We start from the raw sequence: 19,629 nt of genomic DNA, 5'->3' as shown, positions 1-19,629 counted from the left end.
GTTTCATGATAAATTGGAGTCATTAACCAGGGTGGACACATCTGTAGGAAGCAGATAATTATTTATTTTGTAAGAAGTTTTTTATATGCTATGTCACATCCGTTTTCTGTCTATGTTTCAGGATCCTGGGGTGCACCCCGTTTCTCGTGCTCTCCTATTTCTTCTTGTGGTTTGTTCCCCCCTTTGTGACCGGAAGAGTCCTGTGGTATTTACTGTTCTATTGCTCCTTCCAAGCACTAAGCACGGTAAATATAAAAGATCCATTACAATTTTATACATGTCTTGTCACATGACTCTGCCCGCTGCCTCAGACTCCACCTACAGATACATTTTTGAAAAGCCAGGCCCTGAAGATCAAACCTTTCGAAGTTTCAGATTTAAGTTCAAATTAGGGTCATTCATGAAATCTAAGCCAAAATAACAATGGCGCTGTTTACGTCAACCTGCAATATTCAAGGAGATATTTTTCAATAGTAGGATAAAAAAATTAATGCAAATTTCTTATTTCTTTCTGCAACTTTTTGGTTTTGCATTACCCCAAGTAAAATATAAAGATTGCTAAAACTGCAGGGAGGTTACATTTTTTAGTAAAATGTTTTTGGGGGTATTGCAAAAATAATATAGGCTATAGTCACGTGACAGTGAAAAAAAAAAGGGGGATCAACTGTCCATTTTTCATGACCGTTTTGCATCAGCACCCTAAAAACAAAAAAACACAGGAAGATCATATGATCATGTCCATGTAGATAATGCCACAGTATCAATGTAGATAGTGGCACAATTCCCCTGTAGAGAGTGCCACACAGTGACCATATAGATAGTGCCATACAGTGACGATGTAGATAGTGCCACACTGTGCCCATGTAAAGAGTGCCATACAGTGACGATGTAGATAGTGCCACACTGTGCCCATGTAAAGAGTGCCATACAGTTCCCATGTAAAGAGTGCCATACAGTTCCCATGTAGATAGTGCCACTCAGTGCCCATGTGGATCTTTTCTGACCAGGCCTCCTCAGCGGTAAGGTCGCAGGGAGTGCAATGATGTCATCATCCCACCTGCATCACAAAAAAGCACCAAATGGGGGGGGAAGGGAACTAATGGTTCTCTTGACTTGCCAGCGCTGTCAATTGTATCCGTGTCCTAAGGACGCAGATACAATTGAGTCCCCTTTTGACAATCAGTTTTTAACGACCGTGACTTGGATTGACTTCTCAAAAACGGCCGCTTTAAACTGATCCATTGTGTTCTATGGGTGCCGACGGGCCGTGAAACTGGCCAAAAATAGAACATGTTCTATTTTTTGACAGCCGGTATTCATGGTTTATTAAAAAAAACGGCCGTATGAATACAGCCATAGAACTACATTGTTCTGAAAACAAGTGCGTGGATATAGCCTTACCGAAATGTTCTTTGTAAGACCACGAAATACCTAAGGCTGAATTCACACGAGCATGTTACGTCCGTAATGGATGGAACGTATTTCGGCCGCAAGTCCCGAACCGAACACAGTGCAGGGAGCCGGGCTCTTAGCATCATAGTTATGTACGACGCTAGGAGTCCCTGCCTCTCCGTGGAACTACTGTCCCGTACTGAAAACATGATTACAGTACGGGACAGTTGTCCTGCAGCGAGGCAGGGACTCCTAGCGTCATAGATAACTATGATGCTAGGAGCCCGGCTCCCTGCACTGTGTTCGGTGAGTGCGGCCTAAATATGTTCCGTCCTTTACGGACCGAACATGCTCGTGTGAATCCAGCCTAGAATAACTATACAAAGGAATACAATTCCGCTAAAGTGAGTTCACGCTGACGCAGTACAGTGCTTTGGCGCCATCTAGTGGTGAATTGCTTAAATCACACGGGTAAATTTGAAGCCCTGAGTTCACATATTGCAGAAGTTTTCCTTAGTGATCTCATTTTGGTGATCTAATTCATCAACACTTCTGTCCACTCAGAAACTAGCGGACATAAATAAATGCATAGCAGAGATGCCTTCTTAAAAGGGTTTATTGGCTTAGAAAATCCATTTTCAAATACGTGTTAGAGAATTCTCAGTTGATAGGGGGCGACCGCCACTTAGGATGCTTTTCTTTTGGAGCAGCTGAAAAGAGCGTTCTTCTCTCTTGGGATAACCAGCGTATACATGCATTACATGGACATCCCATTCATTTTAATGGGAACTTTGTAATGCTTCATTCCCCCTGTGGTGGCACTGCAGGGGAATTGAACACTTGTTGTCAAGTTCCCACACAGATTACAGCTAATTGATTGGGATCAGAGCAGTGAGACACCCCATGACCAGCTTAGTATTGAGGGTCCCTTCAGTCAATAACAGATTTCCATAGCAGACAACTCCATTAACCCCTTCCCGACATTTGATGTACAGTTTCGTCATAAACGGGAAGTGAAGGTATGGAGAGAGCTCACGTGCTAGGCCCGCTCCATACCTAGCTGTATGTTACAGCCAACACCTCACTGCAACGACGGATCAGAAATATCTCGGATCCTGGTCGTTTTGCCACTTAGATGTCAATAGCAGCCGTGGCATCTAAGTCGTTAGAAAGAGGAGGTACGCCCCCCTCCGACATACCGTCAGACCCCCGCGATGCACTTGCAGGATGACTATGGTTGTCATGGTAGCCTGGGGGCCTTCAGAAGGTCCCGGGATCTGCCATCTTTCTACTCCTATTAAGCCCTGCGATAGGAGTTGGTAAAAAGCACAACATACAGCAATAAATTAGTATTGCAGTATATTGTGCAAGCGATCCAATGAGCAATTGTTCCTGGGGGGACTAATGAAGAAAAAAACCTGTTAAATAAAGGTTTTTTTCAATTAAAAAAAATTATAAAATCTAAAAAACCCACCTCCCAATTTTTCTCCTAAAGTAATAAAAATATTGAATATTGGTATTGCTGCATCCAAACTATTACTATATAACATTATTTAATCCGCACGGTGAACGCTGTAAAACAAAAAAATGAAAACGCCAGAATTGCTGTTTTTTGGTCACCTCGTCTCCCACAAAATTTTTTATAAGAAGTTATGGAAAGGCCGCAGGTGCCTATAAAATAGTACCAAATAAAAACGACAGCTCGCCCCACAAAAAATAGGCCCTAATAACGCTCAATCAACGGGAAAATAAAAAAGTTATGGCTCTCAGAATGTGGCGACACAAAACAAATTTAAGTTTTTACAATCAGTTTTTTCCTTTTAAAAGTAGTAAGTGTATGTTCACACGCAGCAGCAAAATACGTCTGAAATGACAGAGCTGTTTTCGCCTGAAAACAGCTCCTGATTTTTAGGCGTTTTTGTAACTACTTGTACTTTGTAACCACGTTTTTCGGACGTTATTGGAGCTATTTTTCAATGGAGTCAATGAAAAACAGCTCCAAAAACGTCCCAAGAAGTGACATGCACTTCTTTTTCGCGGGCGTCTTTTTACGCACCGTCTTTTGACAGCAACGCGTAAAACAACACCTTGTGGGAACAGAACATCGTAAAACCCATTGAAAGCAATGAGCAGATGTTTGTAGGCGTAATGGAGCCGTTTTTTCAGGTGTAATTCGAGGCGTAAAACGCCCGAATTACGTCTGAAAACAGTGCGTGTGAACATACTCTTAATCATAAAATAAATTATAAATTTGGTATCGCCGTAATCGTCTTGACCCGCAGAATAAAGATAACATGTTGTTTTTACCGCATGGCAAATGCTGTAAGATGAAACCCAAAAATGAATGGATGAATCGCTGGTTTTTTTCCCATTCCACCCCACAAATATATATTTTTTCAGTTTCTCAGTACATTATATGGTAGAATAAATGGTGCTGTGAAAAACTACAACTCGTTCCGCAAAAAACAAGCCCTCACACCGCTATATAGACGGCAAAAAAAAAATTTCTGGATTTTTAAAGGTGGGGGAAGAAAAAGTGAAACTGAAAACCCGAAAAATGGCTGCAGAGGGAAGGGGTTAATATACTATATTTCGCCTTGGAGCTGTGTTTGTTTATATGTAACACTGCATCCCCTGTTTCCCACAGAGTTGAATGCAAGAATTCTGGGGTACAACACTGGACGGATTGATCCATATGTAGTCAAATGCCGATTCTATTAAGAAAATGATTGTAGACATTCACTATGCAGTTATTATTGTATGCCACTAGAGGGAGCTTTCTGCACACTGTTTATACCTTGAACTCAGTAATAACACAGTATGCAGTAAGCTCCTAAGCTCCCTCTAGTGGTGGCTTCAGGCAGACAGAAGGAATGTAGAGAAGATCCAGCATTTGTCATCATAAGTGGGGTACATGAATTTAGTGGAATAGGCTCTAAGCTGAGATCCTAAAAATCACAGCATTACCACAAGTTGTGTAACCACGAGGTCTCCAAGGACGAGTAACCATGTTGGAATTCTAGTGGTAATCTTTTTCTTCCGATAGAGAAACATTGAGGTCACGTGCGACTGACTATAATGTTGTGATTTCACAGCGACTTGTTGTTGACCAAATGACGTCGCAGAGTCCTCGCCTTCATGTGATGCAATAGATTACGGAATATACTACACCCGTATGCTGCTATTGGAATCACATATGTGGCACAACAGTTGATTTTTTTTCATTTTTTTTATAGATTTATCATGTCCCGTACACAACTCTGACCATGTTTCTTAGCACAGACCAGACGGAAAGGGATTCAGCCACAGCGTACCGTAAGAGTGACATATGTGCCATATATCAGCCTGTAATAGTGAATCAGGGAAGAGACACTCACCGCGAATCACCAACCTGCGAATCTCCAATAATCTCTTGTTATAAAGCCATATCCCCAATATACCATAATAGGCTGGTATTACAGATCCGTATTTTAGCCTCCATTGTCTTATATAAGCAGAATACGGTCCGTAATAGGAGATTCTTCAAGGGACATTTTCACAGCGGCTCTCATCAGATAGTGCCCCCATACTTAGTTACTGCGAGCCAGTGCCCCCATACACAGTTCCTGCCAGACAATGCTCCATACATGGTGCCTGCTAGACAGTGCCCCCATGCATAGTGTTTGCCAGACAGTGCTCCCATACATAGTGCTTGCCAGACAGTGCCCACATACATAGTGCCTGCCAGACAGTGCTCCCATACATAATTCCTGCCAGTCAGTGTCCCCATACATAGTGCATGCCAGACAGTGCCCCCATACATAGTTCCTGTCAGACCGTTCCCACATACATAGTTCCTGTCAGACAGTGCTCCATACATATTGCCTGCCAGACAGTGCCCCATACATAATTCCTGCCAGACAGTGCCCCCATACATAGTGCACGCCAGACAGTGCCCCCATACATAGTTCCTGTCAGACCGTTCCCCCATACATAGTTCCTGCAAGACAGTGCCCCCCATACATAGTGCCCTCCAGATTGTGCCCCCATACATAGTGCTAGTCAGACAGTGCCCCCATACATAGTGCTTGCCAGACAGTGTCCCAATACATAATTCCTGCCGGACAGTGTCCCCATACATAGTTCCTGTCAGACAGTTCCCCCATACATAGTTCCTGCAAGACAATGCCCCCATACATAGTGCCCGCCAGACAGTGCCCCCATACATAGTGCTAGTCAGACAGTGCCCCCATACATAGTGCTAGTCAGACAGTGCCCCCATATATAGTGCCCGCCAGACAGAGCCTTTATAAATGCCAGAAAGTGCCCCAAGGAGTATAATGTACATATGTTGAAGAAAAAATGTCATGTCCCCTTTGTTGTACTTTATATGTTTTTGGTACAGAATAGAATAAATGGTTTTAATTCTTGACATTACCTGATGTTCTTCTTCAGGAATGGCCATGGAGGTTCTTGGGACTCTCATTGGAGCCGCTCTACAAGGGCAGATAGTCGCGAGCGCTCACACTTCTCGTCACTGCCATGTGAATTCTGGGATGCTGAACATTTCTATGAACACCATCGACTCCCTGAACGCCTCCTTCTTAGTGCCAGGATCAGCAGATTACAAGCTGCTTGCTGTAAGTAGGAGTAGAATGTACGATTAGGAAAATGAATGCTCATTAGTATCACTAATAGACACAGGGGACATTGGATATTGTCAGCAGAAGCAGCGAGGAGAACTGCATTGGGGTCTTCTGTGCTTCTACAGTCGCAGGTTGGCCCCTTATTTTCTGTGTTCCATGCAGAGTAGTGTTAATGGTGTCTTCCTATCTGGCCATCCTCTTAGGTGCCATCATTGTGGGACGCTCTGTGTGACCACTCAATGTCTTTACAATAAATGGGTAATACAGTCTACTAGAGGGCGGGCATTGGCTTTCCACTTTGGTTTATATTGAGTTCAGTGTGGCCCAATGCCTAGATTTATCCAAACTGGACAACTACTGTATGAATATAGACAAATCCTACTGCAGGGTGCTAGCACCCAATGTATAGGTGCCCATAGACATTAGAATATCTGTCAGGTTTCGGTGGATGACATTTTGGCATTAAAAAGGATTCCAAAGTCCAATTAACAACTAATTTTTTGGGCTTTCCTTCATTTCCTCCTTAGCATAGTCCTGCTGGCTGAGGCTGGCTAAGTTTGTGGCCTTTCATTTCCCCTACAGTGAATGTGTGATCATGTAATACAGTCTTCCAGAGAGGGAGCCATTCTGTGCACCAATAAACAGTATAGCCCATATGACTAAGTATTGGTGCCCGCTATCCAATGAGATTTTGGCTTCAGAGAAGACTCCAAAGTCCAATAGGCGACTAATTTTTTTTGCCATTTCTTGCTCCTTTTCTCCTGCTCATTACCCTACTGACTGAGACTGGCTATGCACGGACTAGTACAGACTAGTGATGGGAATGTGCATGTATACTTTTTATGGGTAAGGAATGGTTGTTTCAAGTTCAAGTCCTATAGCCTTAGCAAAGTATGACACAATGACCAGCACACTGTTTGTCTCATCAGGACAATCCCTGTCCATATTGTCACGATCTGTGGGTATGTGGAACCAGTAGGCCGCAGCACCGTAGCAGGGAGGCAGCTGGCCAAACAACAGAGTACCCAATCAATACAAAGTCCAGCACAAGCGTACCTGAATAGTACAGACATTCGCAGTGGCTAGGCACAGATGGAACTTTGACAGCAGAGGATGCCACACGTGGCGGAGGATATCAGGCGTGGCAGATGACACCAGATGTGGTATACGACAGCAGCCATGACCTATGGCTCAAACGATAGGGCTCAGGAACCAACACAGCACAGGATACGGGAACAGGTAGTAGGGTACGGGAACACTAGGGAACAGGATAACACTGAGGGACCATTTGCTAAGACTAACATGGGAAATACAAACAACACTCAGGCAGGGAGGGAAAGGGCAGGGCCCCTTTTATAGTCCAGAGTGATTAGGGCTAATTTGTAACATAATTCATGTGCGCGCTGGCCCTTTAAGGCCGGGCACGAGCGTGCGTGCGCACCCTATGGGACACAGCCATGCGGAAGTAAGTTCTGGCGTCTCCTAGGAAGGAGATGTCGACCAGCTCTCACAGATCCATGGCCGTGGCCGCCGAGGGGTGAGTAGGAACGTTCTGTCTCGGCACATGGATGTCATAGAGGTAGACCATCATCTGCTTGAGACCCTTCTCTATTAGCCACAACAGCAAATATGCTCTCGGTATTATAATGTTCTCCATAGTTGCCCATTGAATTCATTGGGCACCATGTTGTACTACACTTCCCCTGCATTGTAGGGTGAAAAACAAGTTCTTCACAACTGGACCACCAGTGATCAGCTTATCGTTTAGGGTAGTTCTGGGTGGACAAACGTTTTAATGTCACTTCTGATTTTTAACCAAATTTTTGGAAGCCATCTTTCAATATCTGCGCTCTCATCGGCACAACAGACTGTTATGTCTTTAGGTTTGGCAGCTACGAACGGTTGTCATCAAGACCCCAACTATACTGTGATGTCTATAAACATCATAAACCTAGACATGAAAGTACTGATATCTACAGTCTATGACCAAGAACCTTCCAATTCGCGAACCATCTCATTAGATCAGGTGACCAGTGCTTGGATTTATTGACCTGGAATATAAATTTTGGGTTATTAACAATGGCTTTATTTGTATAACATTTATGTCTAGAGGAACGTCTACATGATCTCTGCTGGCGTGATCGGTTGTATATATGTGCTCTGCACAGCTGTCTTCTTTCTGGGAGTCAAAGAGAGAAATGGTGAGACATAATCCAAACATTTTATGTAGCCATTGGTTGAATTAGAACTAAGTTACTGATAACTTATGTCATACATGTATTTATATGTCTATACCTTCTAGTGGCGACCCTACTTATTGATCGGTACCACTGGAGTTCCTGGGGCAGTTGAGGTGTATCTGAATAGGGTCTGAGCATGTGGCCTAAATTTTATCAGTACTGGCACCTATATGTATTTGTAGGACCATGGCCGTAACTATAGTTGTAGCAGCCCTATAGGCTGGTATGGGGCCTAAACACTCTCATGTACAGGAATGGCTATTGATCACTGCTCTACCAAATGACTTTAACTAATACGAATTTCATATATTTTCCAGATCCATACGCCATGTCGACAGGGAATATTTTGCCATTTTGTAGCGGTTTCAAAAAATCTATGAAGCACAGTCCATACTGCTATCTCATATCCGCATTCCTATTGATTTCAGCTGCTGTTCAGGTAAACCTAAATGGAGAGATACAGTGAAGGAAATAAGTATTTGATCCCTTGCTGATTTTGTACGTTTGCCCACTGTCAAAGACATGAACAGTCTAGAATTTTTAGGCTAGGTTAATTTTACCAGTGAGAGATAGATTATATAAAAACAAACACAGAAAATCACATTGTCAAAATTATATATATTTATTTGCATTGTGCACAGAGAAATAAGTATTTGATCCCCTACCAACCATTAAGAGTTCAGCCTCCTCCAGACCAGTTACACGCTAAAAATCAACTTGGTGCCTGCATTATAGACAGCTGTCTTACATGGTCACCTGTATAAAAGACTCCTGTCCACAGACTCAATTAATCAGTCTGACTCTAACCTCTACAACATGGGCAAGACCAAAGAGCTTTCTAAGGATGTCAGGGACAAGATCATAGACCTGCACAAGGCTGGAATGGGCTACAAAACCATAAGATGCTGGGTGAGAAGGAGACAACTGTTGGTGCAATAGTAAGAAAATGGAAGACATACAAAATGACTGTCAATCGACATTGATCTGGGGCTCCATGCAAAATCTCACCTCGTGGGGTATCCTTGATCCTGAGGAAGGTGAGAGCTCAGCCGAAAACTACACAGGGGGAACTTGTTAATGATCTCAAGGCAGCTGGGACCACAGTCACCAAGAAAACCATTGGTAACACATTACGCCGTAATGGATTAAAATCCTGCAGTGCCCGCAAAGTCCCCCTGCTCAAGAAGGCACATGTACAGGCCCGTCTGAAGTTTGCAAATGAACATCTGGATGATTCTGAGAGTGATTGGGAGAAGGTGCTGTGGTCAGATGAGACTAAAATTGAGCTCTTTGGCATTAACTCAACTCGCCGTGCTTGGAGGAAGAGAAATGCTGCCTATGACCCAAAGAACACCGTCCCCACTGTCAAGCATGGAGGTGGAAACATTATGTTTTGGGGGTGTTCCTCTGCTAAGGGCACAGGACTACTTCACCGCATCAATGGGAGAATGGATGGAGCCATGTACCGTCAAATCCTGAGTGACAACCTCCTTCCCTCCACCAGGACATTAAAAATGGCTCGTGGCTGGGTCTTCCAGCACGACAATGACCCGAAACATACAGCCAAGGCAACAAAGGAGTGGCTCAAAAAGAAGCACATTAAGGTCATGGAGTGGCCTAGCCAGTCTCCAGACCTTAATCCCATCGAAAACTTATGGAGGGAGCTGAAGATCCGAGTTGCCAAGCGACAGCCTCGAAATCGTAATGATTTACAGATGATCTGCAAAGAGGAGTGGGCCAAAATTCCATCTAACATGTGTGCAAACCTCATCATCAACTACAAAAACGTCTGACTGCTGTGCTTGCCAACAAGGGTTTTGCCACCAAGTATTAAGTCTTGTTTGCCAAAGGGATCAAATACTTATTTCTCTGTGCACAATGCAAATAAATATATATAATTTTGACAATGTCATTTTCTTTTTTTTTTTTTATATAATCTATCTCTCACTGCTAAAATTAACCTAGCCTAAAAATTCTAGACTGTTCATGTCTTTGACAGTGGGCAAACTTACAAAATCAGCAAGGGATCAAATACTTATTTCCTTCACTGTATGTCTATTATGTGAGAACCCTATACACTCCACTCATAGAAACACATCTGTATACTTATCTGATACCCTGTATACTCCACTCATAGAAACACGTCTGTATACTTATCTGATACCCTGTATACTCCACTCATAGAAACACGTCTGTATACTTATCTGAATGCCATGAAGCCAATATGACGCAGGGGATAATGAGAAGACAAGTTCTGTTCATTTCTCTTTTCTTTCCGTGCTGTTGTAATTTCTTTCAGTTGAAATAGCAATTCTCTCCTCACTATATAAACTCTGTCTCCTGTCTTAGTAACGAATAATGCTGCTGATAGATGGCTGCGTAGTAAGAATTATGGGTTATTATTGCTCTACATCTTAATTCTCTCCATATATTTTTCGTCCAGACAATTTAACTTACAGTGACAGAAATTGATGGGTTTGAGATTAATTATATTTTCAACTTACTTAGCATCTTTTAAAGAAAATGTCCAGTTTTATGTCACAGCTGCTTAGTCTGATATATTGTAGCAAATTCCCAGCTGTTATCATGCTAGGTCAGTACTGGACTTTAAACATTGTAGTCTATATTTAAATGTGAAACTGAGGGTTATTGTTTAGCAAAGGGGTGGGGCTTAACAATAATTGTGTCCTACTGCAGACAGGGGGAAGGCTCCTGCTCCAGACATTTGTCTTATAGCCAGACACAGGATTGTCAGAAGGAGGAAGGGGACATGACTGATCTCCTGGGACACATAAAAAAAATATTCTTTATATACAATGCATCTGGAAAGTCTTAAGACCCCTTGAATTTTTTTACATTTTGTTATGTTGAGGCCTTGTGCTAAAATAAAATAAAAAATGCAAGTTTTTCCCCATCATTCTCACTCAATACCTCATAATGACAAAGTGAAAACAGAATGTTAGTAATATTTGCAAATTTATTGAAAAGGAAAAACTAAAATTTTCCATTGACATAAATATTCAGACCCTTTACTCAGTACTTAGGTGAAGCACTTTAGGCAGTGATAACGGCCTCCAGTCTTCTTGGGTATGATGCCACCAGGTTTGCACACCTGGATTTTGTGGATTTTCTGCCACCCTCTCTATCTCTGTCAGTTTGGATGGGGAGCGTCGGTGGACAACCATTTTCAGGTCTTTTCAGAGATGTTCGATTGGGTCAGGGCTCTGGCTGGGCCACTCAAGTACATTCACAGAGTTGTCCCTAAGTCACTCCTGTGCTGTCTCGGCTGTGTGTTTATGGTCATTGTCTTGTTGGAAGGTGAACCTTCGGCCCAGTCTGAGGTCCAGAGCACTCTGGATCAGGTTTTCATTAAGAATATCTCTGTACTTCTTTCCATTTATCTTTCTCTCAACCCTGACCAGTCTCTCTGTCCTAGTCGCTGAAAAAATCCCCCTGCCACCACCATGCTTCACTGTAGGGATGGTATTGGGCAGGTGACGAGCAGTGCCTGGTTTCCTCCGTACATGATGCTGCCACCACCATGCTTCACTGTAGGGAGGGTATTAGGCAGATAATGAGCAGTTCCTGGTTTCCTCCGTACAAGATGCGGCAACCACCATGCTTCACTGTAGGGATGGTATTAGGCAGATGATGAGCAGTGCCTGGTTTCCTCCGTACATGATGCTGCCCCCACCATGCTTTACTGTAGGGATAGTATTGGACAGGTGGCGAGCAGTGCCCAGTTTCCTCCGTACATGATGCTGCCACCACCATGCTTCACTGTAGGGATAGTATTGGACAGGTGGCGAGCAGTGCCTGGTTTCCTCCAGACATGATGCTTAGAACTGAGGCCAAAAAGTTCCATCTTGGTTTCATTAGACCACAGAATCTTGTTTCTCACAGTCTGAGGTCCTTTTGGTGCTTTTTTGCAAACTACAGGCGGATTTCATGTGTCTTTTACTGAGGAGAGGCTTATTTATGGCCACTTTGCCGTAAAGCTCAGATTGGTGGAGTGCTGCAGTGATGGTTGACCTCTGGAAGTTTCTCCCATCTGCACACCCGGATTTTTGGAGATCAGCCAGAGTGACCATTGGGTTCTTGGTCACCTCTCTTACCAAGGCCCTTCTCCCCCGATTACTTAGTTTTATGCCCAACCTCCACTTAAGAATTATGGAGGCCTCTGTGCTCTTGGGAACTTTCAGTGCAGCAAAAATATTTTTGTACCCTTCCCCAGATCTGAGCCGCCACACAATCCTGTCTCTGAGCTCTACGGGCAGTTCTTTCCTCATAGCTTGGTTTTTGCTCTGATATGCATTGTAAGCTGTGAGGCTTATGTAGACAGGGGTGTGTCTTTCCAATCAAATGAATTTACCACAGGGGACTCCAATCAAGGTGTAGAAACAGTTCAAAGATGATCTAGAGAAATGGAAAGACCCAGAGCTAAATTTAAAGTGTCATAGCAAAGGGTCTGAATACTTATGTCCATGCGAAATTTGAGTTTTTCATTTTAAATAAATTTTCAACATTTCTAAAAATCTGTTTTCACTTTGTTATTATGGGGTTTTGAGTACAGAATGATGGGGTAAACTAAATGGCGAAAACGAAATATTTTTTTTTATTTTAGCTTAAGGCCTCAGCATAACAGAATGTGGAAAAAAAGGCTTATACTCACCTTCAATTTCCCTGCTGCTCTCTGTTTACATTGACTGGAGCTGTGACTTTCTGCACCGGCACGTGACCACTCCAGTCAAATACTAGCCTCAGCAGTTATAGTACGGCACATGACCGCTGTGGCCAGTGACATTTCAACTCCAGCCAATGTAAACAGAGCTCGTCGGAGGCCGATGGATCATCGGTGCTGGAGCGGCAGGGGATTAGAAGGTGAGTTTTCATTTGTTTTCAGTAAACAATGCCATTTGCAGGAAAAATGTAAAGTTGTATAAGGACTGGATAACCTCTGTAAAGGATGAGACATTTAAAGCATCACTGCAAGATGCCCCTCATTAAGCCGTATTTCTCTTAGTATATGTGCCGAGACCACCTGTTATACTGCTTTTTCTCATTGGTGACTTGATTGCTTATAGTTTATAATCATTTTGCTATTGGTGTAATGGCAATTAGGTCTCCTTGCATTGACTTTCTGAAGAGCTTGTGCAGGGCTTGTGCCTATGCTCAGCAGCCAATCTGAACAAGCAGAGGTTCAGTATAAAGCCTGAAGAAAAGTAAAGAGCAGTAGTCTGAGCCTCTAAAGAGCCTATAGGTACCTCAGACCAACTGACCTACAGTCAGTGATCAAAGCTGTGCCCAAACGGAACACATTTACATAGTGGCCGGCAAAATAAATAAATGGTGGTAAGCGCTATACAAATTACACAAGTTTCGATAAAAGTGTAGAAGAAAGCTACCGCCTCATTTGGACAATTAATTAAATAGACTTTTTAGCACTGATACAATAGTCCTAGACACACGGTGTATGGTCCTCGGGTACATTGGCTTCATTGACATTGACATTTTTCTCTCTAATCTATCAGCTTCAGCAGAGCAATTTTGTCCTTTTTTGCACACATGCTGCAGGAGACTTACGAGATCACTTCCAGAACTTGGTGTTGACTCTTTTGGTGAGTTGTTTTACAACCTTTCTGTGACCCTATAAATACAGTACACTGCATAAATGAGTACACCCCCTCTAAAATCTAATAAATTCAGCATTTTCTCCTTACACATAACACATATATGAGTTTCCTATGTGGTATAATGTTCCACCAACTCTGGTTTATCAGTTACCAAAGAAATACGTCAATGCTAAACAAAGAAATATGATTTTCTTATCAAAAGGATAAAAGGCCATATTGCAAAAATGAGTACACCTTCCTGAAAGTTACAAAATCCAACTTCATAAAATAATTTCTGGTTCTCGATAAGGTTAAAGGGGTTATGTGGGGACTGAAAAGTATTAGCGGCGTAGTCACTGTAGTATGTGAGTACACTCGCTAACGTACATCCCGGTTCCCCGTCGCGCTAGTTATGAGATTTTCATACATTTTTTAGCACTGCCGTGGGACCGGAAGTCTGGTGGCACAGTCTTCCTTCATGACGACATGACTCTTCATCACGTGACCGGCCCCGCTGTACTCTATGTAATCACTGTACTACTGCTGCAGCAAGTACATAGAGTACGGTGGCGCAAGGAGGATGAGGATGGTGAGAAGTGCACGGCTCCAACAGTGGAGTGCGGCGGTGGTAAAGTTCTTATATGGGGATGTATGAGGGCTAAAGGTGTCGGAGAAATGCACTTCATCAATAGCATCATGAATAACCAGATGTACTGCAAAATCTTGAAAGAAAAGATGATACCGTCTCTACACACCTGGGTGGTCCACCAATTTTTCAACATGACAATGACCCCAAACATTCTTCCAAGGTCATTGCAGGAATAGCAAGGTGAAAGTGGTGCAGTGGCCAAGCATGCCACCCATCCTCAACTCATTGAGCATCTGTGGGGAAGGTTGAAGAGACATGATCAGCAGGACTACCCATCACTCAAGGTGGTCATCCTTCAGGAGGGGAACAGGTTAGACCGGATAATATGTGGTAAACACGTACACTTCATGCCAAGAAGGGTCAGCGCAGTAATTAAAAGTAGCGGAGGACAAACTAAGTACCAGCATGTTACTTATTTGTTGCATTTAATTAAGGGTGTACTCATTTTTGCCACTCATGTTTTGCAACTCTTACAGTTTTTTTCATCCCTGCATAAATGGTAACGGTGATCATTTAGAAATAGAATATACCATATCTTTATGTTTAGGGGGGTGTACGGAATTATGCAGTGTGCGATAGGATAGATAGATGGATGGATGGATGGATGGATGGATGGATGGATGGAGGGATGGATGGATGGATGGATGGATAGATAGAAGGTGGACAGATAGAAAATAGGTAGATGACAAAAAAAGGAAAGCTAAGGGTGTGTCAAAAATTATCCGCACTCTGGTTATATTAAAACTTTCTGTTGGCCGCACTCTTATCTTTGCTTTCTGTACGAGGTTGCTGTCTCCCCAGTCTTTGCTGTGCAGGTTTGAATGTGTTACGTTTGTTTATTTGTGACTGGGGTGTGAGAAACAATGACTGCCCCACTTGTGATTTGCACGAAAGAAGAGCAGTGTGCAGTGTTTCGTTTTTTGGGGTCTGAGGGGGTGTCTGGTGCCAATATTTATCGAAGACTTTGTGCACAGTATGGAGGGAGTGTTCTGTCACAAAGAAGTGTGTATGAATGGATAGAGAAGTTCCAGGAAGGTCGCACAAGTGTCAGCCATGAAGAAGGAGCCGGACGCCCATCCACGACTGATGACAACATTAAGCGCGCACGTGAACTGATTCTATTGAATGGACTATCACCTGTTTAGTCCCCTGAGAGAAGCCCTACAAGGAAGAAGATTCACGTCTGATGAAGAAGTGAAGACAGCGGAGCATTCCTGGCTCGCAGCTCAGCCTAAAACTTTTGAATATGGGAATACGAAAGCTTGTTGACAGATGGACAAAGTGTATTGAAAAGCAGCGAGATTATCGAAAAATGATGTATTTGTTTTTTCTGAAAGTTCATTAAAATAAATTCTACAGCCGGAGTGCGGATCATTTTTAACTCACCCTCGTACATAGACAAATACATAGATATGTTATAATATCTCTTTATTATTCCTAGATTTCCGCTGTCTTGAGCATCCCATTCTGGCAGTTGTTTCTAAAAAGATTTGGCAAGAAAATGGCAGCATTTGGAATTTCGGTAAGACCTGGAATAAACCATGTGCTGGATACAAAAAAACACCAAACCGACCACACAAAGATCCGCCAGCTGCAGTCTTAAGGGTTGTCAAAGAGGAAACCTTTCCATACGTTCTATTAGGGCAGAAAGATTCTCCCACTTTTCAGTGTATGTTGCTGTCGGAGGGGTGTGAAGACTTGTTAATTCTCAGGACTTGGATGTTTTTGTTTTGCAGTGGATGATCCCGTTCGCTATCATGCTGGTGACCATACCAAATGTGATTGTAGGGTATATCGTAGCTGTGTCATCAGGATTCAGCATTGCGGCCTCTCTGCTCCTGCCATGGTTCGTACAGTTTAACCTGCTACAGTTTCAGTGAGACTAGACAGATGCTGGATTATCAAACATTCCAGATTATCAGAAGGACATAGAGAATGAAAAATATTCTAAAAATAAAAAAAACTATTGCTATTATTGGTTTATTGTATGACTAGAGGAGTATTTTTATTGGTCTTCATATCATCCCAATTTTCTCCTTTCTGTCTTGAGATGTTCAGGATTATATTGAAGCTCTGTCTTGAAAACAGAATCTATGTAATTCAAGTGCCGGATTAAAGGAATTTTGCTATATAGAAAACTCATATCTGCAAACAGCTATTTTGGAGGCTACGTGTCAATGCCTGGATATTATATAAATATATATATATATATATATATATATATATATATATATATATATATATATATATATATATATATTACATATACACACACTAGTCCTTCTCAATGAATTAGAATATCATCAAAAAGTTAATTTATTTCAGTAATTCAATTCAAAAAGTGAAACTCCTATATTCTATAGATTAATTACACACAGAGGGATCTATTTCCAGCATTTTTTTCTTTTAATGTTGATGATTATGGTAACAGTTAATGAAAATCCAAAATTTTGTGTCTCAGAAAATTAGAATATTATATAAGCCCAATTTCAAAAGTGATTTTTAATACTGAAATGTTGGCCAACTGAAAAGTACGTACAGTATATGCCCTCAATACTTGGTCGGGGCTCAGACTCTGCATGAAGTTCTGCATCAATGCAGCATGGCATGGGGGCGATCAGCCTGTGGCACTGCTGAGGTGTTATCAATGCGGCGTGGCATGGAGGCGATCAGCCTGTGGGGCACTGCTGAGGTGTTATCAATGCGGTGTGGCATGGAGGTGATCAGCCTGTGGGGCACTGCTGAGGTGTTATCAATGCAGGGTGGCATGGAGGTGATCAGCCTGTGGCACTGCTGAGGTGTTATCAATGCGGTATGGGGCGATCAGCCTGTGGCACTGCTGAGGTGTTATCAATGCGGCGTGGCATGGTTGCGATCAGCCTGTGGCACTGCTGAGGTGTTATCAATGCGGCGTGGCATGGAGGCGATCAGACTGTGGCACTGCTGAGGTGTTATCAATGCGGCGTGGCATGGAGGCGATCAGACTGTGGCACTGCTGAGGTGTTGTCAATGCGGCGTGGCATGGGGGCGATCAGCCTGTGGCACTGCTGAGGTGTTATGGAAGCCCAGGTTGCTTTGATAGTGGCCTTCAGCTCGTCTGCATTGTTGGGTCTGGTGTCTCATCTTCCTCTTGACAATACTCCATATATATATATATATATATATATATATATATATATATAAAATTGTGATAACCCACTGAGTACAGATAGTGCATTAGGTTCATCTGATATCAAGATGTGATGCATCAAATGACAAACTCAGCTCTGCTACAAGACACATAAAGTGGCATCAGTTTAAAAAAATACTTGTGTGCGGAACAATTTGTCTTCTTGTCTGTTCTTTCCAGGTCCATGCTTCCCGATGTAGTGGATAATTTCCGTCAAATGAATCCTCGTATAAACGGAGTGGAGGCGATTTTCTACTCCTCATTTGTCTTCTTCACCAAGCTGTCTTCGGGGATCGCACTAGGAATTTCTACCATGAGCCTGCAGTAAGTGATAACTGTTTTACATGGGACTGCTGTCATTTATCTGTGATACTTGAATGGGTGATGTGGGACTGAAGCAACTTCCGAATTCTATGATGCCCGTCACTGGCATGTGTATCCCATGATGCATTGCTTCACTGGAGTTTCTTCGATAGTGGCTACATAGAGAAATCAAAATAGCCTCCCCTCTAGATTGGCAACCTGGTATAGGTGAAATCTTACACCCACTGCCACTTCTGGTAGTGTTGCCAACCTCCACTTCAACTGAGCCAAAAATCACGACAGCCCAAAAATTTGCCCCACCTCTTTATATAGGCCACGTCTTACAAACATCCACAACCTAATGTCCTTGAATCTCTAAAATAACCCCTTCATCAGCCTTCCTAAATTAAATAAGACAATCTCGAACCCCAAGATAAATTTAGTCAGACCCAGACATGTCAACGATGATATATAGTTTTCATCCGGTTGCCGTAGAGGTGGTTTAGCATCCCCCAAATTTTTTTTTAAATCAGACATTATCTATTGAATTGATCTAATAGATGGCGGTGTATAAACTTATAGTCCTTTTGCACTGGCCAATTATCGGGCATATGAACGTTCACAGAACGTTCGTTCCCGATAATTGCCCTGTGTAAACAGGGCAACGAACAGCCGATGAACAAGCAAATGCTCATTCATTGGCTGATTGTATCATTTTAAACGCCGAGAATATTATCTCTGTCGGTAGCACATCTCCCTGTAAACAGGGAAATGTGCTGCCGAGCGATCGTGGTAACAAGCACTCGTTCCCATACTAGCACCTTGTGAAAGGAGCAAACGAGCGGCGAACCAAGGATCTGTCTCGTTGATCGGCGCTCGTTTACACGGCCCTCGTCGGAATCTCACGCTCCTTGCTCTTGTTTAGCCGGGCGTCGCTGCTTTGGGTCCTGACACTGTCCAGCAGCAGGACATATTGTTCGGCGGTGCACACAACGAACTGAACGAGACGTGGGAACGAGAAGGTTAAGTATATAGTCTGATCTGGGGTCTAAATATAGTTATGGTTGTCGCCTGGGGCCTGATTTTAATATAGGGGTTTGAAGATATTTAGGGGTCTGAATATACTATGCATTTATAAAGCCTTTCACATTTTGTTACGTATGTTGAGGCCTTGTGCTAAAATGAAAGAAAAAAGAAAAGTTTTTCCCATTGTCCTGCACCCAAAACCCCATAATGAATGAATAATAAATAAAGTGAAAACAGAATTTTAGAACTTTCTGCAAATTTACTAAAATTGAAAAACTCAAATGTCGCTTGACATAAGTATTCAGACCCTTTGCTATGACACTTGAAATTTAGCTCTGGGACCTCCCGTTTCTCTAGATCATCTTTGAACTGTTTCTACACCTTGATTGGATTTCACCTGTGGTAAATTCATTTGATTTGACAGGATTTGGAAAGTCACACCCCTGTCTATAGAAGGACTCACAGCTGACAATGCATATCAGAGCAAAAACCAAGCCATGCAGAGGAAAGAACTGCCTGTAAAGCTCAGAGACAGGATTGTGGTGGCTCAGATCTGGGGAAGGGTACAAAACAATTTCTGCTGCACTGAAAGTTCCCAAGAGCACAGTGGCCT

At 42.7% G+C, this 19,629-nt stretch overlaps 1 protein-coding gene across 2 annotated transcripts in view; it reads left to right on the top strand.

Annotated features, from left to right (window-relative positions):
- MFSD2B (MFSD2 lysolipid transporter B, sphingolipid) overlaps nt 1-19,629 on the top strand; it is a 77,613-nt gene that overhangs the window by 50,651 nt on the left and 7,333 nt on the right. For both annotated transcript variants that reach the window (XM_075860996.1, XM_075860995.1), the window contains exons 4-12: nt 122-245; nt 4,629-4,707; nt 5,827-6,011; nt 8,128-8,218; nt 8,575-8,696; nt 13,789-13,875; nt 15,960-16,040; nt 16,255-16,364; nt 17,868-18,011. In XM_075860996.1, the coding sequence (XP_075717111.1) occupies nt 122-245; nt 4,629-4,707; nt 5,827-6,011; nt 8,128-8,218; nt 8,575-8,696; nt 13,789-13,875; nt 15,960-16,040; nt 16,255-16,364; nt 17,868-18,011 (1,023 nt within the window). The remainder of the gene's footprint in view (nt 1-121; nt 246-4,628; nt 4,708-5,826; nt 6,012-8,127; nt 8,219-8,574; nt 8,697-13,788; nt 13,876-15,959; nt 16,041-16,254; nt 16,365-17,867; nt 18,012-19,629) is intronic.

This window comes from Rhinoderma darwinii, chromosome 4 (assembly GCF_050947455.1).
Source record: "Rhinoderma darwinii isolate aRhiDar2 chromosome 4, aRhiDar2.hap1, whole genome shotgun sequence".
Taxonomy (NCBI): Eukaryota; Metazoa; Chordata; class Amphibia; order Anura; family Rhinodermatidae; genus Rhinoderma; species Rhinoderma darwinii.
Note: the sequence above shows the minus strand (reverse complement) of the source record. Positions and strands in the feature narration are given on the sequence as shown.